The sequence below is a fragment of the Amblyraja radiata genome, chromosome 15 (genome assembly GCF_010909765.2).
Source record: "Amblyraja radiata isolate CabotCenter1 chromosome 15, sAmbRad1.1.pri, whole genome shotgun sequence".
Taxonomy (NCBI): domain Eukaryota; kingdom Metazoa; phylum Chordata; class Chondrichthyes; order Rajiformes; family Rajidae; genus Amblyraja; species Amblyraja radiata.
The window spans coordinates 53,296,180-53,323,823 of NC_045970.1; the positions used below are offsets into that span (position 1 = coordinate 53,296,180).

The 27,644-nt window shown below is 48.4% G+C and overlaps 4 protein-coding genes across 12 annotated transcripts in view; 1 reads left to right on the forward strand and 3 right to left on the reverse strand.

The window, feature by feature from the left end:
- The window catches only part of LOC116981452, a 76,845-nt gene that overhangs the window by 44,525 nt on the left and 4,676 nt on the right, over positions 1-27,644 (forward strand). Inside the window, exons 12-18 of the mRNA XM_033034506.1 lie at positions 2,758-2,919; positions 5,424-6,057; positions 10,568-10,846; positions 14,641-14,787; positions 18,611-18,775; positions 26,345-26,432; positions 27,018-27,194. Of these exons, the coding sequence (XP_032890397.1) occupies positions 2,758-2,919; positions 5,424-6,057; positions 10,568-10,846; positions 14,641-14,787; positions 18,611-18,775; positions 26,345-26,432; positions 27,018-27,194 (1,652 nt within the window). The remainder of the gene's footprint in view (positions 1-2,757; positions 2,920-5,423; positions 6,058-10,567; positions 10,847-14,640; positions 14,788-18,610; positions 18,776-26,344; positions 26,433-27,017; positions 27,195-27,644) is intronic.
- Positions 9,186-18,206, reverse strand: LOC116981575 (oocyte zinc finger protein XlCOF15-like). The gene is made up of 2 exons (XM_033034698.1): positions 17,511-18,206; positions 9,186-9,331 (listed from the first exon to the last, which is right to left on the reverse strand). Exon 1 carries the CDS (start codon positions 18,178-18,180, stop codon positions 17,557-17,559), a length of 624 nt encoding a protein of 207 aa, XP_032890589.1. The 5' UTR covers positions 18,181-18,206; the 3' UTR covers positions 9,186-9,331; positions 17,511-17,556.
- LOC116981533 (zinc finger protein 239-like) lies at positions 9,343-18,632 on the reverse strand. 5 transcript variants are annotated; one of them, XM_033034617.1, is made up of 4 exons: positions 18,550-18,632; positions 13,230-14,341; positions 13,076-13,145; positions 9,362-10,297 (listed from the first exon to the last, which is right to left on the reverse strand). In XM_033034617.1, the coding sequence occupies exons 2-4, from the start codon at positions 14,218-14,220 to the stop codon at positions 9,391-9,393; spliced, it is 1,968 nt and encodes a 655-aa protein (XP_032890508.1). In that variant the 5' UTR covers positions 14,221-14,341; positions 18,550-18,632; the 3' UTR covers positions 9,362-9,390. The 5 variants fall into 5 exon arrangements, with proteins under 5 accessions (XP_032890507.1, XP_032890506.1, XP_032890505.1 ...); XM_033034616.1 differs by lacking the exons at positions 13,076-13,145; positions 13,230-14,341; positions 18,550-18,632 and adding an exon at positions 10,748-10,809 and having other exon boundaries at positions 9,343-10,555; XM_033034615.1 differs by lacking the exons at positions 13,076-13,145; positions 13,230-14,341; positions 18,550-18,632 and adding an exon at positions 10,668-10,784 and having other exon boundaries at positions 9,343-10,555.
- LOC116981574 (oocyte zinc finger protein XlCOF15-like) overlaps positions 18,185-27,644 on the reverse strand; it is a 293,177-nt gene continuing 283,717 nt past the window's right edge. The window contains exons 1-3 of one of the 5 annotated variants that reach the window (XM_033034693.1): positions 26,411-26,444; positions 25,449-26,217; positions 20,417-20,926 (exon numbers count right to left, since the gene is read on the reverse strand). In XM_033034693.1, the coding sequence (XP_032890584.1) occupies positions 25,473-26,096 (624 nt within the window). In that variant the 5' untranslated portion in view covers positions 26,097-26,217; positions 26,411-26,444 and the 3' untranslated portion in view covers positions 20,417-20,926; positions 25,449-25,472. The other 4 variants (XM_033034692.1, XM_033034697.1, XM_033034691.1 and 1 more) reach the window with 4 other exon arrangements.

Sequence of the window (27,644 nt, forward strand, 5' to 3'; positions counted from 1 at the left end):
CAGCATTTGTGAAATGGCCGTTTCAGGTGTATTTCACTGTACCCTGTACATGGGGAAGAAACCATTGAAGTCAGGTGAGAGAAGGCTGAAAGAGGGTGGCAGTGGTGCATCCATGTTCTCCAGAGATCTACCTGACACGCTGATTAACTCCAACTGCCTTTTTTGATGGTAAAGTAGTCAGGATCGAACCTGGGTCTCTGACGCTGTAAGGCAGCAACTCTACTGCTGTGGCACCGTGCCGCTTGGTGTGGAATATTCATGACTGAGGTACCAATTAGGCTATGGTTGGTACTAATACTTGGGTTAAATTTTACTCATTTTGACCTAAGCTAAATAAAATCAGTTAATTTGAGCACTGTTTCCCATGCACTTAATTTCTCCACAATGCAGGGAATGGTTGGTATACAAGTGGACATTCAGCCCAGCTGGGGCCTTACCATGTCATAGGAGCAGAATTAAGCCGTTCGGTCCATCGAGTCTACTCCCCCATTCAATCATAGCTGATCTATCTTTCCTCCTCAACTCCATTCTCAAGAACCTATCAATCTCTGCTTTAACAATACCCCATGACTAAGCCTCCATCGCTATCTGTAACAATAAATTCCACAGATTCACCACCTCTGGCTATGTCATTATTTGGTAAGTTTCCACAATGAATCCCTCCTCATCCTTAAACAACCTGGGACTTTGGATGTGGGGAGAGATTCACTCAGTCCTACATGTTGAAACACCAACAAGTTCACACTGGGGATAAAGTTTTAACTTTACTGGTTGCGGACCATACTCACTAGGCTGCTTGCTTAATGCATATTCTCAAATTGCAATTTGATTCTAGAAACAAGGAACTGAAGATGCATGTTTGCAAAAAAAGACACAAAGTGCCAGAGTAACTCAATGGTTCAGGCTTTGATCAACCATATGCCTATCACCCCCCCTCCCCCGTATCCATCTATCACTTGCCAGGCTTTGTCCCACCCCATCTCTTTTCGCACTTTCTTCCCCCCACCACAATCAGTCTGAAAGGTCCAGACCCAAAAGGTAACCTATCCATATTTTCCAGAGATGTTGCATGATTTGCTGAGTTACTCCAGCATTTTGAGTCATTTTTTTCTGCCTATTCCTTGCTTTACCTCCTTCCAACTTTCTTAGGGACAGGTGTTACATCTCGTGCAGCTGCAGGGAAAATTTATACCTGCATTAAGAAGGCATTTAAACACACCTGATCAATTACAAACAGCTGTGAAGCCATGTGTCCCAAACAGTATGGTGCCCTGAAATAGGACTATGTATAAATACTGCTATTGTCTATTGTAATTTCTACATGGTGAAACCAAAATGTATAAAAATGCCCTTTATTAAAATCTGACAATATGCACTTTAACCACATGTGATTTTTTTCTATTACAATCTCAAATTGTGGAGTACAGACGGAAATAAATAAATGATGGGTCTTTGTCCCAAACATTATGGAGGGCACTCTACTTCAGCACTCTTTGTGCTTTCTTCCAAACACTACCCAACCTACTGAGTTACTCTAGCAATGTGTACTGTATTCCCCTCCATAAATGCTGCCCGACCTGCTGAGTTACTCTAATACTGTGCGTTTCCCTCCACGCACGTTGCCTGACCCAAGTTACTCCAGCGGTACCCGACTCGCTGAGCTTCCCCAATAGGGAGGTTTCACGGCAGCCGGGTCACGACCCATGACCCATACTGTTGCTACGCTACTCCAAATGGATTATACGCGATGAACTGCAGGTAGGCACTTACCATTGTTTCCAGCGTAGCGGGCCCGTTAAAACCCGCTGAAATTGTCAATTTTTGCGCTGTAAATAATTATGGAAATCGGGATAAGCGTGTGAGACATTTAGCCTACTTCAGAATTCCAAAAGTGAGGAGAAATGACGGTAGATAGAAACAAGAGCTGAAGGGACAACAACAGCCAGAGTGCTTGGCGTACATTGGCCGTATGCTCACTGCATTTCATCAAGTAAGGCATTATTTGTGTTTTTTCTTGATTCCTTTGACATCTAAAAAGTTTCAGAAGTGATAAATCTGGCTGTAATTTTTTTAAATCGCCCATGGTTCTCGTGGGTTTTCACATAGAAAATGAAAACGCATCTGAAGAAAAATTTACAGTCAGATTTATCACTTCCGAGAATTTTTAGATGCCAAAGGAATCAAGAAAAAACACAAATAATGCCTTACTTGATGAAATGCAGTGAGCAAACGCGATAATTCCCAATATTTTCAATGTTTACCAAGCACTTTAGCTGCTGTAGTCCCTTCAGTTCTCGCTTCTCTATACCTTCATTTCGCTTCACGTTTGGAATTCTGAAGTTGGGTACATGTCTCTCACACTTACCCCGACTCCCACAAATTTTATCAGCGCAAAAATTCAACATTTTGGCGGTTTTTAACAGGTAGGAAAGTACGCGTTTCTTGCATTAATAACATATACCGGAAGTGACGGATGTCTTCCAGTTGGATTTAGCGGCTCCGTGCGTCAAGCCCTATGACCCAGTGACCTTTCGTGCAATCACCCTATACTGTGTTACCGTCACATACGCTGCCTGGCCCGCTGAGTGGCTCCAGCACTGTGTGTGTGTGTGTGTTACCCTCCACATTTGCTGCCAGACCTACTGAGTTACTCCAGCAGTGTACTGTATTCCGCTCCACAGATGCTGCCCGACCCGCTGAGTTACTCCAACAGTGTCACTCCCGCCGTCGCGCTACCCAGACGCCCCCGCGCCGCAGAAACCCCTCTATCTCGGCGCCGGGGTCAGCAAGGCGCATGCGCCGCCCAGGATCCGGGGCCCGGCTGGCGGTGCGACCCTCGGTAAGGAGCGGGGATCCGGAACCCCCCGGAAGCGGGCGGAACCCCTGGGGAATCCTCGAGAGCGGGCGGGGAGATCCCTGGTAGCGCTCCGGTACCGATTCCTGCCCCCGATCTCCGGCAGCTCCTCGCTGCGGTTTCAACCCGTTGCCCCGGCCCTCGGCCTCCAGCGAACTCCCGCTCTGCCTGGAGACGGACCTTTGCCCCGCCCTCGTCGCTCCTGGACCTTCCTTCTCCGCTCCCCGCACCAAAGCTCTTGCTCCAGTGTGTTCGGTCCGCACCAAGCGTGCTCGCTTCCGGTTCTCGGCGCATGCGCCCTCGATCCCGCTGCACCGACATGGGGCGCTTTCTCTGGCGGATGATTTGCGGTGCAACACAGGCGCCATTCGTAAACCCTCGTATTACGCGCCTCTTTGGAATGGATTTGCATGATAGCGGACTGTGGCTTTTAGACACACCGCGGAGGCTGTTGAAATTTACAAGGCATTGAATTCGACAAGGAATTAACATTGACAAGCCATTCAAATTGACACCTTATTGAAATTGACAAGCCATTGCTTCCATGGACACAATTCTATTAAACAATGTAACAAACAGCGTGTAGTAACTTGCAGTAATAAAAATATTGCTAAAATGTGCATTCAGCAAGTTAGGCAGGTTAGTGGAAGAAGAAATGGAGTTAACTTTTTAAGGGCAACGTCCTTTCACCCTGAAGTCCGGGAGTGGTAATCTCACAGAGGGTTTCCTCACCTCAGCAGCAGGGCAGCAGTTATAGCCGTTCCTCAGCTGCACTCCGTGTGGTGAGGGAGGTCCCGCTGGGCTCTCAGTGACGGGGCTTCAAGGATTCTGACCTGGCGCCCGGGCAGCGAGGTCAATGGGGGAAAAAACCTCTTACTTGGTTATAACGGACAATCTGCAATAACGGACACCATTCTCCCCCTCCACCCCCCCCCCCCCCCCAGTCCATTATAGCGCGGGTTTACTGTAATGCCTCAAAGCTGTAAATTGGAGGTGTGACTGGCCAGCTGCTGCTGAGAATGCACATAAAATTGACCTCAACTGGATTTCTACCCTGCATTCAGCCAAGTCTCTCGTAAAATGTAGACTAGGAACTGCAGGTGCAGGTTTACTTTTTTTTTTAAACAAAGTGCTAGAGTAATTCATCGGGTCAGGCAGCATCTATGCAGAACAGGTAGAGGCGACGTTTTGGGTTGGGATCCTTCTTCAAAAAGAAATAAAAGGTATTTTGTAAACTTCTTTAAAGGGTAACAGAAGAGGAAGATGCCATGAATCAGAACATTTGTCGCCCTGAAAGGAGATCGTTCCGCCCATTGTGTCCGTGCTGGCCCGGAATAGAGGCCTCCTGGCAATGAATGCTTCAAGTACGGTTGAAATGTAAAGATCTTTTTTGTTTCTATTCACTCCTTCAGCTCGTGAGTTTCTCCCACTATCCTGTCCCCTTCCGCCTACATTCTTTCTTCTGGCTTCACTTTTCACCCCTGGCCTTTGTACATTCATCTGTCCACCAACCCCCCCCCCCCCCCCCCTCCCTATCACTCGCCCACCTCTCTTTCCAGCTTTCTTCTCTTTTCTCTTCACTCCCCCTCCTCCCCCCCCCAGACTCCAACCAGTCTGAAGAAGGGTCCTGACCCGAATCATCGCCTATCCATGTCATCCAGAGCTCCTGCCTGACTCGAGTTACTCCAACATTTGGGTCTTTTTTTGTAAACCAGCATCTGCAGTTCCATGCATCTATGTTGTCTTGATTGGGTCATTCTGAGGAAGAATCCCAATCCAAAAGTTGCCATGTCCATCTCCCTCCACAGACGCTGCCTGCGCAATTGAGTTCCTCCATCACTTTGCCATTTTCTCTTTGCTTTGAGATTTCCAGTATCTGCAGTTCCTCGTGTCTCCTTCCTGGGTCGACGGCAGACGCCCTGATTTAACTGAAGGAGAGGAAAGTGGAGACAATTTTGGATCGGGGTTCGGAAGCACCCAGGGGTTTTAACCGGGCAGAAAGGGCCTTTGGAGGGTCACCAGCGGGGCACCGGCTGTGGAAGGAGGCAGAGACGCAGATCTCGTCGGATATTACAACCACACGTAAGGTCACACACACTGGGCTGTGGTCACCACGGGTTAGACCCTGTGGTCAGAGGCCCGACACACTACAAATAATCTACAAACCGGATGCTCGTTTCCCCCCACAGTGTGAAAACAGGCCCTTCGGCCTTCCGAGTCCATGCCGACCATCAATAGCTCGTTCACATTAGTTCTGTCATCCCACTTTCTCATCCACCACCAATTTACAGAGGCCAACTCAACCTACAAATCCGCACGTCTTTGGGATGTGGGAGGGAATGGGAATAGCATCATAGCTGCCTAACAGCACCAGAGACCCGGTTTCTTGCGTTTTGTCTGTGTCAAACTCAACATTGACGTGAAATGTTGATCATGTTTCTCTCTCCACAGAGGCTGCCTTACCTGGTGATTTGGGTTTGGGGACAGCTCCATCCAAGACCGCAGGAAATTGCAGTTTTCTAGATGTAGCCCAGACCATCACACAAAGCAACACCCCTTCCATTGACTTTGTCTACACTTCACACTGCCTTGGCATTTGACAGAGTGGGCGATGGAGGATTCGGGCAGCTCAGACCAAGCGATGGCTCGGGACGGGTCCGGGACGTTGGATCGGCGGGAAGAGGAGCGTTGCCAGGAAGAGGAGGGTTGGTTCCCATGCGGGGAAGGTGACCGGGGAGTCACGCGGGCGGACGGACTGGCCGGGCAACCGCACAGCCCAGGCGGGGAGAAGCCGTGGAAATGCGGGGACTGCGGGAAGGGCTTCAGCTACCCGTCGCAGCTGGAGATGCACCGGCGCAGCCACACGGGCGAGAGGCCGTTCACCTGCTCCATCTGCGGCAAGGGCTTCACCCAGCTGAGCCACCTGCCCCGGCACTACCAGGTCCACTTTGTGGAGAGACTGTTCAGCTGCTCCGTGTGCGGCAAGGGCTTCACCCAGTCCTCCAGCCTCCTGACCCACCAGCGGCTCCACACCGGCGAGAGGCCCTTCGTCTGCTCCGCCTGCGGAAAGCGCTTCACCCGCTCCTCCCACCTGCTGGCACACCAGCGGGTCCACACTGGCGAGCGCCCCTTCTCCTGCCCGCTCTGCGGCAAGAGCTTCCGCAGCTCCTCCAACCTCCGCAAGCACCAGCGGGTCCACAAGTGAGCGGCGGCCATGGATCCCATCCGTCCCCGACTGAAGTGAGATCACTTCACACAACGGCACCTCTACCTTGGTGGGATGACCAGGATTAAACCTAAACGACAGCGTTTAGTGCAAGATAAAGCCCGATCACTGATAAGCGATGAAAGATAGTTCACATGTCAAATATCAGGATAACCAGGCTGTGACAAATAAACCAGCGTTGGATGCCTGCCAGGCTGTGTTTTTAATGTGTGTGACTTTTGCAGTAAGTGGCAGGGCCTTGAGGAGTGTTTTATTTTAGTTTTGTTTATTATTGTCACATGTAGCAGATACCTGATGCTGTTACCCATGATGCTACCCAGTCAGCGAAAAGACTAGCGTACATATACAGGAAAAAGTGTACAACATTTAGTGCAAGATAAAGTCCAGTATTGTGCGATTAGACAAAAGGTGCATGAGTATGCCATTCGGCTCATCGAGCCAGCACGGCCATTCACTGTGATCATGGCTGATCATCCACAGTCAGTACCCTGTTCCTGCCTTCTCCCCATATCCCCTGACTCCACTGTCTTTAAGATAGTTTGAAGGTCTCCAATGACAAAAGGCACAACATGTAATGCAAGATTTAATAATGAAGTCTGATAAAATTCGATTAAAGATAGTTCAAAAGTCACCAGTGGGGTAGATGGGAGGTCAGGACTGCTCTCTGACAAGGGAGTGGACAGTTTAGTTGCCCGATAACAGCTGGGAAGAAACAGTCCTTGAATCTGAATTATGCATTTTGAAACTTCTAAGCCTCTTGCCTGATGGGAGAGGGGAGAAGAGGATGCGACCAAGGTGAGAGTGGTCCTTTATTATGGAGCTGGTGCTTGTTTAGCTGAGAGATACAGTGCGGAAACAGGCCATTCGGACCAATGAGTCCGCACCAACCAGCAATCCCTGCACATTAACACTATCCACAATACTAGGCACAATTTTTCACACATACACCAAGCCAATTAACCTACATACCTGTATGTCTTTGGACTGTGGGAGGAAACTGAAGACCTCGGAGAAAACCTACACGGTCACGGGGAGAACATACAAACTCTATACAGACTCTATACAGACAGCATGTGTAACCATAGTCTTTTAGAGCAAGGGGGGGGTGGAGATCTAGGAGTGCAGGGGCAGTTCCCTGAGGATTTCTTTCATCCAGAGGATGGTGAATCTGTGGAATATGTTGACCCTAAACGTCACCTATCATTCAGGATTCAGAAATTGATAGTTGCAAAGAGACTTGGGAGTGCTGGTGCAGGATTCCAAAAAAGATTAATTTGCAAGTTGAGACAGCATTAATGAAGACAAATGTGATGCATTCATCTCGAGGGGTTAGAATATTAAAACAAGAGTAATCCTGAGACTTTATAAGGCACTGGTGAGGCCACATTTGGAATAGACAATAGGCGCAGGAGTAGGCCATTCGTCCCTTCGAGCCAGCACCGCCATTCAACATGACCATGGCTGATCATCCACAATCAGTACCTTCTCACCATATCTCCTGACTCCATTATCTTTAAGAGCTCTATCTCTCGCTTGAAAGCATCCAGAGAATTGGCCTCCACTGTCCTACAAATCTGCACGTCTTTGGGGTGTGGAAGGAAGCCGAAGCATCCCGAGGAAACACACGCGGTAACAGGGAGAACGTGCAAACTCCATACAGACAGCACCCGTTATCAGGATCGAACCTGGGTACATGGCGCCGGAACTGGAAGGCAGCAACTCTACCCCATCAGATCTGATGGTCGGTAATGGGCTATAGGGGGGCGAGCGGGTGGAAGGGCCGGGACTGTCCTGGCCTGAGGAGTTGTTTATCCCCGCGGCCCCAGAGTTGCCTCCTACCTGGGACCTTCCCTCGCCGCGCGACACCACTTCCGGTCTCTCCACTTCCGACTTCTGCAGCTGAGATAGAGCCCATTCCGCGCCGCAATGCATTCTGGTTACTTCTACACGCCATGGTGCTTGGCGTGATTAAGGTCGTTCATCACCCGGGATTAGAGTCATAGACTGATACAGTGCACAAACAGGCGACATTAGTCACACCTGCCTGCGTTTGGTCCATATCCCTCCAAACCTGTCCTATCCATGTACATGTCTAACTGTTTCTTAAATGTTGGGATAGTCCCTGCCTCAACTACCTCCTAGAAACATAGAAAATTGGTGGAGGAAGCCATTCGAGCCAGCAGCGCCATTCATTGTGATCATGGCTGATCGTCCGGAGTTAATAACCCGTGCCTGTCTTCTCCCCATATGCATTGACTCCACTAGCCCCTAGAGCTCTATCTAACTCTCTCTAAATCCATCCAGTGATTTGGCCTCCACTGCCCTCTGTGGCAGGGAATTCCATAAATTCACAAATCTCTGGGTGAAAAAGTTTTTTCTCACCTCAGTCTTAAATGACCTCCCCTTTATTCTAAGACTGTGGCCCCTGGCTCTGGTCTCGCCCAACATAAGGGAACATTTTTCCTCCTCTGGCAGTATGTTCAATATACCCATCACCCTTTGCGTGAAAAAACGGATTGTTTTCACACCCTTCATGTGAAAAAAGTTGCTGCCTGTCCCTGAGTTAATCCAGCATTTTGTGTCTATCTTCGTTTAAACCAGCATCGGCAGTTCCTTCCTACACATACGATATGATAGAAGTTTACTTATCCCAGGGAAATCGTTCTGCCAACAGTCATAAAACACATGAAATACATATGGTCACGTTACTTGCAACTGGTCAATGGAACAGATATCCAGTTTCAAGCAGGGTCCAAGGCCCCACAGCCATGAGCTAATCTGCCCATAGCTCTCAGTTCACCCATTGTGACCCTTTTGCACATGGAGTGAATGGCCCTGCTTTCTGGTGTACGTTGTGCAAATTATAGAGATATGAAGGCACTGGGTTTAAAGCAGAACTGATTTACTTTACACCAATCCAAAATATTACTCCAGCAGTTACAGGGGTAACTGGCATTACAGAAACAAAGAGACCCGACCCGCTGAGTTACTCCAACACTATTGTCACATATCTATATGTGTAGTAATATATCAGCAGTAACCATAGAGTCCAACACCAGCAATCACAGGATTTAACAACTAAGGCAAATTATTTTTATGTACACATACTTAGCTAATAAAATTTACTCTAAACAAACCAGAAACGTATTTAAACTTTCTCCCCCAGTGTGAACGAGCTGGTGTATCAATTCTTCAGATATTCGAGTAAATCCCAGCCCACACACTAAACAGGTGAATGCTCTCTCCCCAGCCTGAATTCTCTGGGGGGGGGGGGGGGAGAGGTCACCTGGTTAGATTTACTGGCGAAACCCTATCCATGGTTGGGAGAGGCAAATGGTTTCTCCACAGCGTGAATTCGCTGGTGGGTCTTCAGGTGAGAAGATTGAGTAAATTTCTTCCCACACTCAGAGCAGGTGAACGGCCTCTCCCCGGTGTGTACTCGCTGGTGGGTCTTCAGGGTGCTTGTTTGAGCGAATCCTTTCCCACAATCGGGACAAACAAATGGTTTCTCTGCAGTGTGAACTCGCTGGTGGGTTACCAGGTGGCCAGATTGGGTGAATCCCATCCCGCACTCGGAGCAGGTGAACGGCTTCTCGCCCGTGTGATTTCTCTCATGCACCACTAATGCAGAGGATAGAGCGAATCCCTGCCCACACTTGGAGCAGGTGAACGGCCTCTCCCCCGTGTGGTTTCTCTCATGCACCACTAACGCAAAGGATTGAGTGAAACCCTGCCCACACTCGGAGCAGATGAACGGCCTCTCCCCGGTGTGAATTCGCTGGTGGGTCTTCAGGCTGCTTGCTACAGTGAATCCCTTACCACAATCGAGACAGTCAAATGGTTTCTCCGCAGTGTGAACTCGCTGGTGGGACACCAGTTGGGAAGATTGGACAAATCCCTTCCCGCAATCGGAGCAGGTGAACGGCCTCTCCCCCGTGTGAATTCTCTGGTGTCTCAGTAAGTCAGATGAACAAGTAAATCCCTTCCCACATTCAGAGCAGGTGAACGGCCTCTCTCCAGTGTGAATTCGCTGGTGTATCTGTAATTTAGATGATTCAACGAATCTCATTCCACACTTACAGCAGACAAACGGCTTCTCCCCTGTGTGAATTCTCTGGTGTAGCAGCAACTTAGATGATCCAATGAATCCCTTCCCACACTCAGAGCAAGTGAACGGCCTCTCTCCTGTGTGAATACGCTGGTGCCTCTTCAGTTGGTACGATCGAGTGAATCCCATCCCACAATCGGGACAGGTAAACTGTTTCTGCACAGTGTGAACTTGCTGTCGGGTCAACAGGTGGGAAGATTGGTTTAATCCCTGCCCACACTCAGAGCTGGCCAGTAATGTCTCCATGCTGTGACCTGTCTGGCGTCCGGGCGGATCAGCTGACGCAGTGAATCCTCCCACACGTTCAGGCGCCGGTGAAATAAACGAGTTAGAGATTCCTGAACATCAATCCTCTGCTTCTTCTACCCTATAAAAACAGTTGACCATAAATTAAGAGGTAAAGATCTGTCCGGGTCGGGACCCTTCCTCTCACCGGTCAATCCGTGCATTCGATGCGCTCACGCCGCCGGGGACCGCACCGATTCTCCCCGCAGCCGGGGCCGCTCCTCAGGCCGGGCCTCGGTGCTGACTGATCCCGCGCCCGGATCCCCGCTCCTACCCGCCGCCGATCCTCCGGAGTCTTTTGTCCACGGACCGCATGCGAGTCTTCGCTGCACCACTTCCTGGGCTCTCCGCGCCTGCGCGCTTGGTATCGCATGTAACATAGGGTGATTTCTGGGGCGCTGAGGTTTCTGGGTAAAAAGGGCGCCATGGACATGATCTGAAATCACCGGCTCAACGTTCCCCAATGGACAACAGCCACTTTGCCCTTGTCTGTGAAGAGTCTGAAGTCAATGTAACACAGCGACCTCTCTCGTCGATTACTTGTAAAAATCATTACACTTACAAGTGCCGAATGGTGGAACTATCAGACTCACGAACCAATGAAGTTTGAGTTTGAATAAGTTCATTGGCCAAGTAATCACATACAAGGAGTTTGCTGTGGTGTTCCGCACGTTAGTGACAACATGACACACAGTAACAGTTAGGAATGACACATAAAACATTAATAATAAAACATGTGAACCATACAAGTGCCGGAAATTCCAATGGCAGTTTTCACCCTCCCTCACATGAGTAAACAGAGGAAAAAATACAAGAACATTCCAGAGAAGTCATCAGAAGAGAAAGACTGGCAGTGAGTGATCAGATGGGCCGAGTGGCCTACATTGCATGCGGAGACAAGGGAACAACAGAACTCATTTATTTTTAGACCGTGGGCCGAGATGATTTTTTGTTTCATTTTGTGACCCAAATCATGTATCTACCTGTATTTATAACATATTATGTAAAAATATTATAGAAATCATACCTGAAACTCGTCAGAGAGCGCTGGAGGCTGGTTCTCTGGATGCTTTCAAGAGAGAGTTAGATAAAAACTCTTAGGGATAGCGGAGTTCAGAGATATGGGGAGAAGGCAGGAACGGGTTCCTGATTGTCCATGATCACATTGAATGGCGGTGTTGGCTCAAAGGGCCTAATGGCTACTCCTGCACCTATTGTCTATAAAGAACAAAACCTGCACATATTTTTAAACTTTTAAATATCAGAAAAACCTCAAATGTTCCTAGTAGAGCTCTATGATTTTTGTTCCTGCCTAGCTAGCCGCGGGACACGACTTGCGGTCTCTCCACTTCCGACTTCTGCAGCTGAGATAGTTCTACACACCATGGTGCTTGGCGTGCCTAAGGTCGTTCATCACCCGGGATTAGAGTCATAGGGTGATACAGTGTACAAAAAGACTACATAAGTCACACCTGCCTGCGTTTGGTCCATATCCCTCCAAACCTGTCCTATCAATGTACATGTCTAACTGTTTCTTAAATGTTGGGATAGTCCCTGCCTCAACTACCTCCTCTGGCAGTATGTTCCATATACCCATCAGCCTTTGTGTGAAAAAAAAAGAATGTTTTCACACCCTTTGTGTGAAAAAACAGACGCTGCCTGTCCCGCTGAGTTAATCCAGCATTTTGTGTCTATCTTCGTTTAAACCAGCATCGGCAGTTCCTTCCTACACATACGATATGATAGAATCCCAGGGAAATCGTTCTGCCAACAGTCATAAAACACATGAAATACGTACGCTCACGTTACTTGCAACTGGTCAATGGAACAGATATCTAGTTTCAAGCAGGGTCCAAGGCCCCACACCCAGGAGCTGATCTGTCCTTAGCTCACAGTTCACCCATTGTGACCCTTTTGCACATGGAGTGAATAGCCCTGCTTTCGGGTGTACGTTGTGCAAATTATAGAGATATGAAGGCACTGGGTTTAAAGCAGAACTGATTTATTTTACACCAATCCAAAATATTACTCCAGCAGTTACAGGGGTAACTGGCATTACAGAAACAAAGAGACCCGACCCGCTGAGTTACTCCAACACTATTGTCACATATCTATGATATGTGTAGTAATATATCAGCAGTAACCATAGAGTCCAACACCAGCAATCACAGGTGGACGCAACAGGATTTAACAACAAAGGCAAATTATTTTTATGTACACATACATACATTCTCCGAGATCTTCAGTTTCCTCCCTCACTCCAAAGACGTACAAGTTTGTAGGTTAATTGGCTTGTGTAAAAAAATTGTCCCTAGTGGGTGTAGGATAGTGTTAATATGCGGGAATCGTTGGTCGGCGCGCGTACTCTAAACAAACCAGAAACGTATTTAAACTTTCTCCCTAGTGTGAACGAGCTGGTGTATCAACTGTTCAGATATTCGAGTAAATCCCAGCCCACACACTAAACAGGTGAATGCTCTCTCCCCAGCATGAATTCTCTGGGAGGGTCACCCGGTCAGACTTACTTGTGAAACCCTACTCATGGTTGGGAGTGGCAAATGGTTTCTCCACAACGTGAATTCGCTGGTGGGTCTTCAGGTGAGAAGTTTGAGTGAATTTCTTCCCACACTCAGAGCAGGTGAACGGCCGCTCTCCAGAGTGAATTCTCTGGTGTATCAGTAACGCAGATGAGTGAGAGAATCCCTTCCCACACTCAGAGCAGGTGATCAGCCTCTTCCCAGGGTGAACGTTGAGATGTTTTTGTAAATTCGATAATTGAGTGAATCCCTTCCCACACTCAGAGCAGGTGAACGGCCTCTCCCCGGTGTGGACTCGCTGGTGGGTCTTCAGGCCGCTTGCTTGAGCGAATCCCTTCCCACAATCGGAACAAACAAATGGTTTCTCCCCAGTGTGAACTCGCTGGTGGGATACCAGTTGGGAAGATTGGCCGAATCCCTTCCCGCACTCGGAGCAGGTGAACGGCCTCTCCCCCGTGTGATTTCTCTCATGCACCACTAACGCAAAGGATTGAGCGAATCCCTGCCCACACTCGGAGCAGATGAACGGCCTCTCGCCCGTGTGATTTCTCTTATGCACCACTAACGCAATGGATTGAGTGAATCCCTGCCCACACTCGGAGCAGATGAACGGCCTCTCCCCGGTGTGAATTCGCTGGTGGGTCTTCAGGTTGCTTGCGACAATGAATCCCTTCCCACAATCGGGACAGTCAAATGGTTTCACCGCAGTGTGAACTCGCTGGTGGGACACCAGTTCGGAAGGTTCGACAAATCCCTTCCCGCAATCGGAGCAGGTGAACGGCCTCTCTCCCGTGTGAATTCTCTGGTGTCTCAGTAAGTTAGATGAACAAGTAAATCCCTTCCCACATTCAGAGCAGGTGAACGGCCTCTCTCCAGTGTGAATTCGCTGGTGCATCTGTAACTTAAATGATTCAACGAATCTCATTCCACACTTACAGCAGACAAACGGCTTCTCCCCTGTGTGAATTCTCTGGTGTAGCAGCAACTTAGATGATCCAATGAATCCCTTCCCACATTCAGAGCAAGTGAACGGCCTCTCCCCTGTGTGAATATACTGGTGATTCTTCAGTCGGCATGATTGAGTGAATCCCTTCCCACAATCGGGACAGGTAAACGGTTTCTCCACAGTGTGAACTAGCTGCCGGGTCAACAGGTGGGAAGATTGGTTTAATCCCTGCCCACACTCAGAGCTGGCGAGTAATTTCTCCATGCTGTGACCTGTCTGGCGTCCGGGCTGATCAGCTGACGCAGTGAATCCTCCCACACGTTCTGGCGCTGGTGAAATAAACGAGTTTGAGATTCCTGAACATCAATCCTCTGCTTCTTCTACCCTGTAAAAAGAGTTGACCATAAATTAACAGGTAAAGATCGGTCCGGGTGCAGCAGCATCTCAGGAGCGAAGAAGATAGGTAACGTTTCGGGCCGAAACCCTTCTTCAGACGTTGCCTATCTACTTCGCTCCATAGATGCTGCTGCATCCGCTGAGTTTCTCCAGCATTGTTGTGTACCTTCGATTTTCCAGCATCTGCAGTTCATTCTTAAACAGAAGATCTGTCCGGGTCGGGACCCTTCCTCTCACCGCTCAATCCGTGCATTCGATGCGCTCACGCCGCCGGGGGCCGCTCCTCAGGCCGGGCCTCGGTGTTGACTGATCCCGCGCCCGGATCCTCGCTCCTACCCGCCGCCGATCCTCCGGAGTCTTTTGTCCACGGACCGCATGCGCGCCCTGGCAGCACCACTTCCTGGGCTCTCCGCGCCTGCGCGCTTGGTATCGCAGGTAACATAGGGCGACTTCTGGGGCGCGGAGGTTTCTGGGTAAAATGGGCGCCATGGACATGATCTGAAGTCAAGTCAAGTTTATTCGTCACATACACATACGAGAAGTGCAGTGAAATGAAAAGTGGCAATGCTCGCGGACTTTGTGCAAAAAGACAAACAAACAAACAACCAACAAACAGAATCACATATTCTTTTTCATGTTAAATATTGTGGGCGGAAGGAAAAAGGTTCAGTAAAGTTAGTCCCTGATGAGATAGGAGTTTACAGTCCGAATGGCCTCTGGGAAGAAACACCTTCTCAATCTCTCCGTTCTCACAGCATGGCAACGGAGGCGTTTGCCTGACCGTAGCAGCTGGAACAGTCCGTTGCAGGGGTGGAAGGGATCTCCCATGATTTTATTGGCTCTGGAGTTGCACCTCCGGATGTATAGTTCCTGCAGGGGGGCGAGTGAAGTTCCCATAGTGCGTTCGGCCGAACGCACTACTCTCTGCAGAGCCTTCTTGTCCTGGGCAGAGCAATTCCCAAACCAGATGGTAATATTTCCGGACAAGATGCTTTCCCCAGCCGCAGAGTAGAAGCACTGGAGGATCCTCGGAGACAATCTGAATTTCCTCAATTGCCTGAGGTGGTAAAGGCGCTGCCTTGCCTTACTCATGAGTGCTGCGGCGTGTGATGTCCATGTCATATCCTCAGAGATGTGGACTCCCAGATATTTAAAACAGCTCACCCTATCCACAGTATCCCCATTTATCCTCAATGAAATCAACGGCTCAACGTTCCCCAATGGACAACAGCCATTTATTCCTTGTATGTGAAGAGTCTGAAGTCAATGTAATACAGCGACCTCTCTTGTTGATTACTTGTTAAAATCATTACACTTACAAGTACAGAATGGTGGAACTTACAGACTCACGAGCCAATTAAGTTTTAGTTTGAATAAGTTTATTGGCCAAGTAATCACATACAAGGAGTTTGCTGTGGTGCTCAGCCCGCTAGTGACAACATGACACACAGTGACAGTTAGGAATGACACATAAAACATTAATAATAAAACATTATCGATTAAACATGTGAACCATTACACATACAAGTGCCGGAAATTCCAACTATGTTACGCATGAACCAATGGCAGTTTTCACCCTTCCTCACCAGAGTAAACAGAGGAGGAAAAAATACAAGAACATTCCAGAGAAGTCATCAGAAGAGAAAAACTGGCAGTGAGTAACCAGATGGGCCGAGTGGCCTACATTGCACGCGGAGACAAGGGAACAACAGAACTCATTTATTTTTAGACCGTGGACAGAGGTGCTTTTTTGTTTCATTTTGTGACCCAAATCACGTATCTACCTGTATTTATAACATATGTTACCTCAAATGTTCCTAGTACAGCTCTATGATCTTTGCTCTTGCCTAGCTAGCATGAAACATATAATTTTTGGCGCTCACTTTTGACAGTGAGTAGGTCTCTCCACTTCCGACTTCTGCAGCTGAGATAGAGCGTATTCCGCGCCGCAATGCATTCTGGTTACTTCTACACGCCATGGTGCTTGGCGTGCATAAGGTCGTTCATCACCCGGGATTAGAGTCATAGAGTGATACATGTACAAACAGACTACATTAGTCACACCTGCCTGCGTTTGGTCCATATCCCTCCAAACCTGTCCTATCTATGTTTCTTAAATGTTGGGATAGTCCCTGCCTCAACTACATCCTCCGGCAGTATGTTCAATATACCCATCACCCTTTGTGTGAAAAAAACAAATGTTTTCACACCCTTTGTGTGAAAAAAAGATGCTGCCTGTCCCGCTGAGTTAATCCAGCATTTTGTGTCTATCTTCATTTAAACCAGCATCGGCAGTTCCTTCCTACACATACGATATGATAGAATTTTATTTATCCCAGGGAAATCTTTCTGCCAACAGTCATAAAACACATGAAATATGTACGGTCACGTTACTTGCAACTGGTCAATGGAACAGATATCCAGTTTCAAGCAGGGTCCAAGGCCCCACACCCAGGGGCTGATCTGCCCTTAGCTCACAGTTCACCCATTGTGACCCTTTTGCACATGGAGTGAATGGCCCTGTTTTCTGGTGTACGTTGTGCAAATTATAGAGATATGAAGGCACTGGGTTTAAAGCAGAACTGATTTATTTTACACCAATCCAAAATATTAAACTCCAGCAGTTACAAGGGCAACTGGCATTACAGAAACAAAGAGGCCCGACCCGCTGAGTTACTCCAGCACTATTGTCACATATCCACGATATGTGTAGTAATATATCAGCAGTAACCATAGTCCAACACCAGCAGTCACTTGTGGACGCAACAGGATTTAACAACAAAGGCAAATTATTTTTATGTACACATACTTGGCTAATAAGATCTATTCAATTCAATTAATGACGGTGGCGCAGCAGTAGGGTTGCTGCCTTACAGCGAATGCATCGCCGGTGACCCAGGTTCCATTCTGACCACGGGTGCTGTCTGTACGGAGTTTGTACGTTTTCCCCCGTGATCTGCGTGGGTTTTCCCCGAGATCTTCGGTTTCCTCCCTCACTCCAAACACGTACAGGTTTGTAGGTTAATTGGCTTGTGTAAAAAAAATGTCCCTAGTGGGTGTAGGATAGTGTTAATATGCGGGAATCGTTGGTCGGTGCGCGTACTCTAAACAAACCAGAAACGTATATTTAAACTTTCCCACTATGCCATCTCCCCAGCATGAATTCTCTGGGGGGGTCACCCGGTTAGGCTTACTGGTGAAACCCTACCCATGGTTGGGAGAGGCAAATGGGTTCTCCACAGCGTGAATTCGCTGGTGGCTCTTCAGGTTAGAAGATTGAGTGAATTTCTTCCCACACTCAGAGCAGGTGAACGGCCGCTCTCCAGAGTGAATTCTCTGGTGTCTCAGTAACGCAGATGAGTGAGAGAATGCCTTCCCACACTCAATGCAGGTGAACGGCCTCTCCCCCGTGTGAATTATCTGGTGTCTCAGTAACTGAGATGAACGAGTAAATCCCTTCCCACATTCAGAGCAGGTGAATGGCCTCTCTCCAGTGTGAATTCGCTGGTGTAACTGTAACTCAAATGATTCAATGAATCTCTTCCCACACTCAGAGCAGCCAAACGGCCTATCTCCAGTGTGAATTCTCTGGTGTAGCAGCAACTTAGATGATCCAATGAATCCCTTCCCACACTCAGAGCAAGTGAACGGCCTCTCTCCTGTGTGAATACGCTGGTGCCTCTTCAGTTGGTACGATCGAATGAATCCCATCCCACAATCGGGACAAGTAAACGGTTTCTCCACAGTGTGAACTTGCTGTCGGGTCAACAGGTGGGAAGATTGGTTTAATCCCTGCCCACACTCAGAGCTGGCGAGTAATTTCTCCATGCCGTGACCTGTCTGGCGTCCGGGCGGATCAGCTGACGCAGTGAATCCTCCCACACGTTCAGGCGCCGGTGAAATAAACGAGTTAGAGATTCCTGAACATCAATCCTCTGCTTCTTCTACCCTGTAAAAAGAGTTGACCATAAATTAACAGGTAAAGATCTGTCCGGGTGCAGCAGCATCTCAGGAGCGAAGAAGATAGGTAACGTTTCGGGCCGAAACCCTTCTTCAGACGTTGCCTATCTACTTCGCTCCATAGATGCTGCTGCATCCGCTGAGTTTCTCCAGCATTGTTGTGTACCTTCGATTTTCCAGCATCTGCAGTTCATTCTTAAACACAAGATCTGTCCGGGTCGGGACCCTTCCTCTCACCGCTCAATCCGTGCATTCGATGCGCTCACGCCGCCGGGGACCGCACCGATTCTCCCCGCAGCCGGGGGCCGCTCCTCAGGCCGGGCCTCGGTGCTGACTGATCCCGCGCCCGGATCCCCGCTCCTACCCGCCGCCGATCCCCCGGAGTCTTTTGTCCACGGACCGCATGCGCGTCTTCGCAGCACCACTTCCTGGGCTCTCCGCGCCTGCGCGCTTGGTATCGCATGTAACATAGGGTGACTTCTGGGGCGCGGAGGTTTCTGGGTAAAAAGGGCGCCATGGACATGATCTGAAATCACCGGCTCAACGTTCCCCAATGGACAACAGCCACTTTGCCCTTGTCTGTGAAGAGTCTGAAGTCAATGTAACACAGCGACCTCTCTCGTTGATTACTTGTAAAAATCATTACACTTACAAGTGCCGAATGGTGGAACTATCAGACTCACGAACCAATGAAGTTTGAGTTTGAATAAGTTAATTGGCCAAGTAATCACATACAAGGAGTTTGCTGTGGTGCTCCGCACGCTAGTGACAACATGACACACAGTAACAGTTAGGAATGACACATAAAACATTAATAATAAAACATGTGAACCATTACACATACAAGTGCCGGAAATTCCAACTATGTTACTCATGAACCAATGGCAGTTTTCACCCTCCCTCACCAGAGTAAACAGAGGAGGAAAAAATACAAGAACATTCCAGAGAAGTCATCAGAAGAGAAAGACTGGCAGTGAGTGATCAGATGGGCCGAGTGGCCTACATTGCATGCGGAGACAAGGGAACAACAGAACTCATTTATTTTTATACCATGGGCCGAGATGCTTTTTTGTTTCATTTTGTGACCCAAATCACGTATCTACCTGTATTTATAACATATTATGTAAAAATATTATAGAAATCATACCTGAAACTCGTCAGAGAGCGGTGGAGGCTGGTTCTCTGGATGCTTTCAAGAGAGAGTTAGATAAAAACTCTTAGGGATAGCGGAGTTCAGAGATATGGGGAGAAGGCAGGAACGGGTTCCTGATTGTCCATGATCACATTGAATGGCGGTGTTGGCTCAAAGGGCCTAATGGCTACTCCTGCACCTATTGTCTATAAAGAACAAAACCTGCACATATTTTTAAACTTTTAAATATCAGAAAAACCTCAAATGTTCCTAGTAGAGCTCTATGATTTTTGTTCCTGCCTAGCTAGCCGCGGGACACGACTTGCGGTCTCTCCACTTCCGACTTCTGCAGCTGAGATAGTTCTACACACCATGGTGCTTGGCGTGCCTAAGGTCGTTCATCACCCGGGATTAGAGTCATAGGGTGATACAGTGTACAAAAAGACTACATAAGTCACACCTGCCTGCGTTTGGTCCATATCCCTCCAAACCTGTCCTATCAATGTACATGTCTAACTGTTTCTTAAATGTTGGGATAGTCCCTGCCTCAACTACCTCCTCTGGCAGTATGTTCCATATACCCATCAGCCTTTGTGTGAAAAAAACGAATGTTTTCACACCCTTTGTGTGAAAAAACAGACGCTGCCTGTCCCGCTGAGTTAGTCCAGCATTTTGTGTCTATCTTCGTTTAAACCAGCATCGGCAGTTCCTTCCTACACATACGATATGATAGAATCCCAGGGAAATCGTTCTGCCAACAGTCATAAAACACATGAAATACGTACGCTCACGTTACTTGCAACTGGTCAATGGAACAGATATCTAGTTTCAAGCAGGGTCCAAGGCCCCACACCCAGGGGCTGATCTGTCCTTAGCTCACAGTTCACCCATTGTGACCCTTTTGCACATGGAGTGAATGGCCCTGCTTTTGGGTGTACGTTGTGCAAATTATAGAGATATGAAGGCACTGGGTTTAAAGCAGAACTGATTTATTTTACACCAATCCAAAATATTAAAGGGCAACTGGCATTCCAGAAACAAAGAGGCCCGACCCACTGAGTTACTCCAGCACTATTGTCACATATCTACGATATGTGTAGAAATATATCAGCAGTAACCATAGTCCAACACCAGCAGTCACTTGTGGACGCAACAGGATTTAACAACAAAGGCAAATTATTTTTATGTACACATACATACATTCTCCGAGATCTTCAGTTTCCTCCCTCACTCCAAAGACGTACAAGTTTGTAGGTTAATTGGCTTGTGTAAAAAAATTGTCCCTAGTGGGTGACGGATAGTGTTAATATGCGGGAATCGTTGGTCGGCGCGCGTACTCTAAACAAACCAGAAACGTATTTAAACTTTCTCCCTAGTGTGAACGAGCTGGTGTATCAATTGTTCAGATATTCGAGTAAATCCCAGCCCACACACTAAACAGGTGAATGCTCTCTCCCCAGCATGAATTCTCTGGGAGGGTCACCCGGTCAGACTTACTTGTGAAACACTAAGGGGCAGAAAACGCTGGTGGGTGTTGTGTACAGGCCACCTAACAGTAGTAGTGAAGTTGGAGATGGTATCAAACAGGAAATTAGAAATGCGTGCGACAAAGGCAAAACTGTTATAATGGGTGACTTCAATCTACATATAGATTGGGTGAATCAAATTGGCAGGGGTGCTGAGGAAGAGGATTTTTTGGAATGTATGCGGGATAGTTATCTAAATCAACATGTAGAGGAACCAACGAGAGAGCAGGCTATTTTAGACTGGGTATTGAGTAATGAGGAAGGGTTAGTTAGCAGTCTTGTTGTACGTGCCCCCTTGGGCAAGAGTGACCATAATATGGTTGAGTTCTTCATTAGGATGGAGAGTGACATTGTTAATTCAGAAACAATGGTTCTGAACTTAAAGAAAGGTAACTTTGAGGGTATGAGACGTGAATTGGCCAAGATTGACTGGCAATTAATTCTAAAAGGGTTGACGGTGGATATGCAATGGAAGACATTTAAAGACTGCATGGATGAACTACAAAAATTGTTCATCCCAGTTTGGCAAAAGAATAAATCAGGGAAGGTAGTGCATCCGTGGATAACAAGGGAAATCAGGGATAGTATCAAAGCGAAGGATGATGCGTACAAATTAGCCAGAAAAAGCAGCATACCGGAGGACTGGGAGAAATTCAGAGACCAGCAGAGGAGGACAAAGGGCTTAATTAGGAAAGGAAAAATAGATTATGAAAGAAAACTGGCAGGGAACATAAAAACTGACTGCAAAAGTTTTTATAGATATGTGAAAAGAAAGAGATTAGTTAAAACAAATGTAGGTCCCTTGCAGTCAGAAACGGGTGAGTTGATCATGGGGAACAAGGATATGGCGGACCAATTGAATAACTACTTTGGTTCCGTCTTCACTAAGGAAGACATAAATAATCTGCCGGAAATAGCAGGGGACCGTGGGTCAAAGGAGTTGGAGGAATTGAGTGAAATCCAGGTTAGCCGGGAAGTGGTGTTGGGTAAATTAAATGGACTAAAGGCCGATAAATCCCCAGGGCCAGATAGGCTGCATCCCAGAGTACTTAAGGAAGTAGCTCCAGAAATAGTGGATGCATTAGTAATAATCTTTCAAAACTCTTTAGATTCTGGAGTAGTTCCTGAGGATTGGCGGGTAGCAAACGTAACCCCACTTTTTAAGAAGGGAGGGAGAGAGAAAACAGGGAATTACAGACCAGTTAGTCTAACATCGGTAGTGGGGAAACTGCTAGAGTCAGTTATTAAAGATGGGATAGCAGCACATTTGGAAAGTGGTGAAATCATTGGACAAAGTCAGCATGGATTTACAAAAGGTAAATCATGTCTGACGAATCTTATAGAATTTTTCGAGGATGTAACTAGTGGCGTGGATAGGGGAGAACCAGTGGATGTGGTGTATCTGGACTTCCAGAAGGCTTTCGACAAGGTCCCACATAAGAGATTAGTTTACAAACTTAAAGCACACGGCATTGGGGCATTCCGTATTGATGTGGATAGAGAACTGGCTGGCAAACAGGAAGCAAAGAGTAGGAGTAAACGGGTCCTTTTCACAATGGCAGGCAGTGACTAGTGGGGTACCGCAAGGCTCAGTGCTGGGACCCCAGCTATTTACAATATATATTAATGATCTGGATGAGGGAATTGAAGGCAATATCTCCAAGTTTGCGGATGACACTAAGCTGGGGGGCAGTGTTAGCTGTGAGGAGGATGCTAGGAGACTGCAAGGTGACTTGGATAGGCTGGGTGAGTGGGCAAATGTTTGGCAGATGCAGTATAATGTGGATAAATGTGAGGTTATCCATTTTGGTGGCAAAAACATGAAAGCAGACTATTATCTAAATGGTGGCCGACTAGGAAAAGGGGAGATGCAGCGAGACCTGGGTGTCATGGTACACCAGTCATTGAAAGTGGGCATGCAGGTGCAGCAGGCAGTGAAGAAAGCGAATGGTATGTTAGCTTTCATAGCAAAAGGATTTGAGTATAGGAGCAGGGAGGTTCTGCTGCAGTTGTACAGGGTCTTGGTGAGACCACACCTGGAGTATTGCGTACAGTTTTGGTCTCCAAATCTGAGGAAGGACATTATTGCCATAGAGGGAGTGCAGAGAAGGTTCACCAGACTGATTCCTGGGATGTCAGGACTGTCTTATGAAGAAAGACTGGATAGACTTGGTTTATACTCTCTAGAATTTAGGAGATTGAGAGGGGATCTTATAGAAACTTACAAAATTCTTAAGGGGTTGGACAGGCTAGATGCAGGAAGATTGCTCCCGATGTTGGGGAAGTCCAGGACAAGGGGTCACAGCTTAAGGATAAGGGGGAAATCCTTTAAAACCGAGATGAGAAGAACTTTTTTCACACAGAGAGTGGTGAATCTCTGGAACTCCCTGCCACAGAGGGTAGTCGAGGCCAGTTCATTGGCTATATTTAAGAGGGAGTTAGATGTGGCCCTTGTGGCTAAGGGGATCAGAGGGTATGGAGAGAAGGCAGGTACGGGATACTGAGTTGGATGATCAGCCATGATCATATTGAATGGCGGTGCAGGCTCGAAGGGCCGAATGGCCTACTCCTGCACCTAATTTCTATGTTTCTATGTTTCTATGAAACCCTACTCATGATTGGGAGAGGCAAATGGTTTCTCCACAACGTGAATTCGCTGGTGGGTCTTCAGGTGAGAAGATTGAGTGAATTTCTTCCCACACTCAGAGCAGGTGAACGGCCGCTCTCCAGAGTGAATTCTCTGGTGTATCAGTAACGCAGATGAGTGAGAGAATCCCTTCCCACACTCAGAGCAGGTGATCAGCCTCTTCCCAGGGTGAACGTTGAGATGTTTTTGTAAATTCGATAATTGAGTGAATCCCTTCCCACACTCAGAGCAGGTGAACGGCCTCTCCCCGGTGTGAACTCGCTGGTGGGTCTTCAGGCCACTTGCTTGAGCGAATCCCTTCCCACAATCGGGACAAACAAATGGTTTCTCCCCAGTGTGAACTCGCTGGTGGGATACCAGTTGGGAAGATTGGCTGAATCCCTTCCCGCACTCGGAGCAGGTGAACGGCCTCTCCCCCGTGTGATTTCTCTCATGCACCACTAACGCAAAGGATTGAGCGAATCCCTGCCCACACTCGGAGCAGATGAACGGCCTCTCGCCCGTGTGATTTCTCATATGCACCACTAACGCAATGGATTGAGTGAATCCCTGCCCACACTCGGAGCAGATGAACGGCCTCTCCCCGGTGTGAATTCGCTGGTGGGTCTTCAGGTTGCTTGCGACAATGAATCCCTTCCCACAATCGGGACAGTCAAATGGTTTCACCGCAGTGTGAACTCGCTGGTGGGACACCAGTTCGGAAGGTTCGACAAATCCCTTCCCGCAATCGGAGCAGGTGAACGGCCTCTCTCCCGTGTGAATTCTCTGGTGTCTCAGTAAGTTAGATGAACAAGTAAATCCCTTCCCACATTCAGAGCAGGTGAACGGCCTCTCTCCAGTGTGAATTCGCTGGTGTATCTGTAACTTAAATGATTCAACGAATCTCATTCCACACTTACAGCAGACAAACGGCTTCTCCCCTGTGTGAATTCTTTGGTGTAGTAGCAACTTAGATGATCCAATGAATCCCTTCCCACATTCAGAGCAAGTGAACGGCCTCTCCCCTGTGTGAATATACTGGTGATTCTTCAGTCGGCATGATTGAGTGAATCCCTTCCCACAATCGGGACAGGCCCCACACCCAGGGGCACAAGGCCCCACACCCAGGGGCTGATCTGCCCTTAGCTCACAGTTCACCCATTGTGACCCTTTTGCACATGGAGTGAATGGCCCTGTTTTCTGGTGTACGTTGTGCAAATTATAGAGATATGAAGGCACTGGGTTTAAAGCAGAACTGATTTATTTTACACCAATCCAAAATATTAAACTCCAGCAGTTACAAGGGCAACTGGCATTACAGAAACAAAGAGGCCCGACCCGCTGAGTTACTCCAGCACTATTGTCACATATCCACGATATGTGTAGTAATATATCAGCAGTAACCATAGTCCAACACCAGCAATCACTTGTGGACGCAACAGGATTTAACAACAAAGGCAAATTATTTTTATGTACACATACTTGGCTAATAAGATCTATTCAATTCAATTAATGATGGTGGCGCAGCGGTAGGGTTGCTGCCTTACAGCGAATGCATCACCGGTGACCCAGGTTCCATTCTGACCACGGGTGCTGTCTGTACGGAGTTTGTACGTTTTCCCCCGTGATCTGCGTGGGTTTTCCCCGAGATCTTCGGTTTCCTCCCTCACTCCAAAGACGTACAGGTTTGTAGGTTAATTGGCTTGTGTAAAAAAATTGTCCCTAGTGGGTGTAGGATAGTGTTAATATGCGGGAATCGTTGGTCGGTGCGCGTACTCTAAACAAACCAGAAACGTATATTTAAACTTTCCCACTATGCCCTCTCCCCAGCATGAATTCTCTGGGGGGTCACCCGGTTAGGCTTACTGGTGAAACCCTACCCATGGTTGGGAGAGGCAAATGGGTTCTCCACAGCATGAATTCGCTGGTGGGTCTTCAGGTTAGAAGATTGAGTGAATTTCTTCCCACACTCAGAGCAGGTGAACGGCCGCTCTCCAGAGTGAATTCTCTGGTGTCTCAGTAACGCAGATGGGTGAAAGAATGCCTTCCCACACTCAATGCAGGTGAACGGCCTCACCCCCGTGTGAAGTATCTTGTGTCTCAGTAACTGAGATGAACGAGTAAATCCCTTCCCACATTCAGAGCAAGTGAATGGCCTCTCTCCAGTGTGAATTCGCTGGTGTAACTGTAACTCAAATGATTCAATGAATCTCTTCCCACACTCAGAGCAGCCAAACGGCCTATCTCCAGTGTGAATTCTCTGGTGTAGCAGCAACTTAGATGATCCAATGAATCCCTTCCCACATTCAGAGCAAGTGAACGGCCTCTCTCCTGTGTGAATACGCTGGTGCCTCTTCAGTTGGTACGATCCAGTGAATCCCATCCCACAATCGGGACAAGTAAACGGTTTCTCCACAGTGTGAACTTGCTGTCGGGTCAACAGGTGGGAAGATTGGTTTAATCCCTGCCCACACTCAGAGCTGGCGAGTAATTTCTCCATGCCGTGACCTGTCTGGCGTCCGGGCGGATCAGCTGACGCAGTGAATCCTCCCACACGTTCAGGCGCCGGTGAAATAAGCGAGTTAGAGATTCCTGAACATCAATCCTCTGCTTCTTCTACCCTGTAAAAAGAGTTGACCATAAATTAACAGGTAAAGATCTGTCCGGGTCGGGACCCTTCCTCTCACCGCTCAATCCGTGCATTCGATGCGCTCACGCCGCCGGGGTCCGCACCGATTCTCCCCGCAGCCGGGGGCCGCTCCTCAGGCCGGGCCTCGGTGTTGACTGATCCCGCGCCCGGATCCCCGCTCCTACCCGCCTCCGATCCTCCGGAGTCGTTTGTCCAAGGGGTCTGAAGAAGGGTTTCGGCCCGAAACGTCGCCTATTTCCTTCGCTCCATAGATGCTGCTGCACCCGCTGAGTTTCCCCAGCAATTTTGTGTACCTGTCCAAGGATCCTTATGCTTTTGTCCACGGACCGCATGCGCGTCTTGGGTTTTCCGCGCCTGCGCGCTTGGTATCGGCTGCAACATAGTGTGAGTTCTGGGGCGCGGAGATATCTGGGTAAAAAGGGCGCCATGGACATGATCTGAAATCACCGGCACAACGTTCCTCGATAAAGTGCAAATAAACAGATAATGGGCTAATAATGGTCAGTGTTTTGTCCGAGCCGAGTTTAATAGCATGATGGCTGTGGGGAAGTGGCTATTCCTGAACCTGGTCGTTGCAGTCTTCAGGCAGTTCAAAAGTTCCACACTAACTGAACATCAAATTAGAAAAATTTGGAGAAGTGTTTCGGCCCGAAACGTTGCCTATTTCCTTCGCTCCATAGATGCTGCTGCACCCGCTGAGTTTCTCCAGCTTTTTTGTTTACCATCAAATTAGAAAAATCCCATGTGATGAACGACGTTATTCACGCCAAGCATCATGGCGTCCATTGGTGACCGGAATGCGCTGCGGCGCGGAATACGCTCTATCTCTGCTACAGGAGCCGGAAGGCCAGGGGCAGAGACAGGAAGTGCTGTCCCGGGCATGCGCGTTGGGGTGGGAGCGCCGCGGATGAAGGTCTGTCCTCAGCCCGAGCTCGTTCCCGGCCCCAGGTAGGAGCGCAGCGCGGGGCCGCGGGGATAACCGGCTCCCCGGGCCAGGCGTGGACGGGCAGGCGCGGGCCTCCGGGCTGAGAGAGTCCCGACCCTTCCACCCGCTCACCCCCACCGAGCTCCGGGGATTCTCTCCACCCTGGACAAGCCCTAGAGACCACCCTCCCCCTCGACAAGCCCGAGAGACCATCCTCCCCCTCGACAAACCCTAGAGACCACCCTCCCCCTCGACAAGGGTGTATGGTATGTTAGCTTTCATAGCAAAAGGATTTGAGTATAGGAGCAGGGAGGTTCTACTGCAGTTGTACAGGGTCTTGGTGAGACCACACCTGGAGTATTGCGTACCGTTTTGGTCTCCAAATCTGAGGAAGGACATTATTGCCATAGAGGGAGTGCAGAGAAGGTTCACCAGACTGATTCCTGGGATGTCAGGACTGGATAGACTTGGTT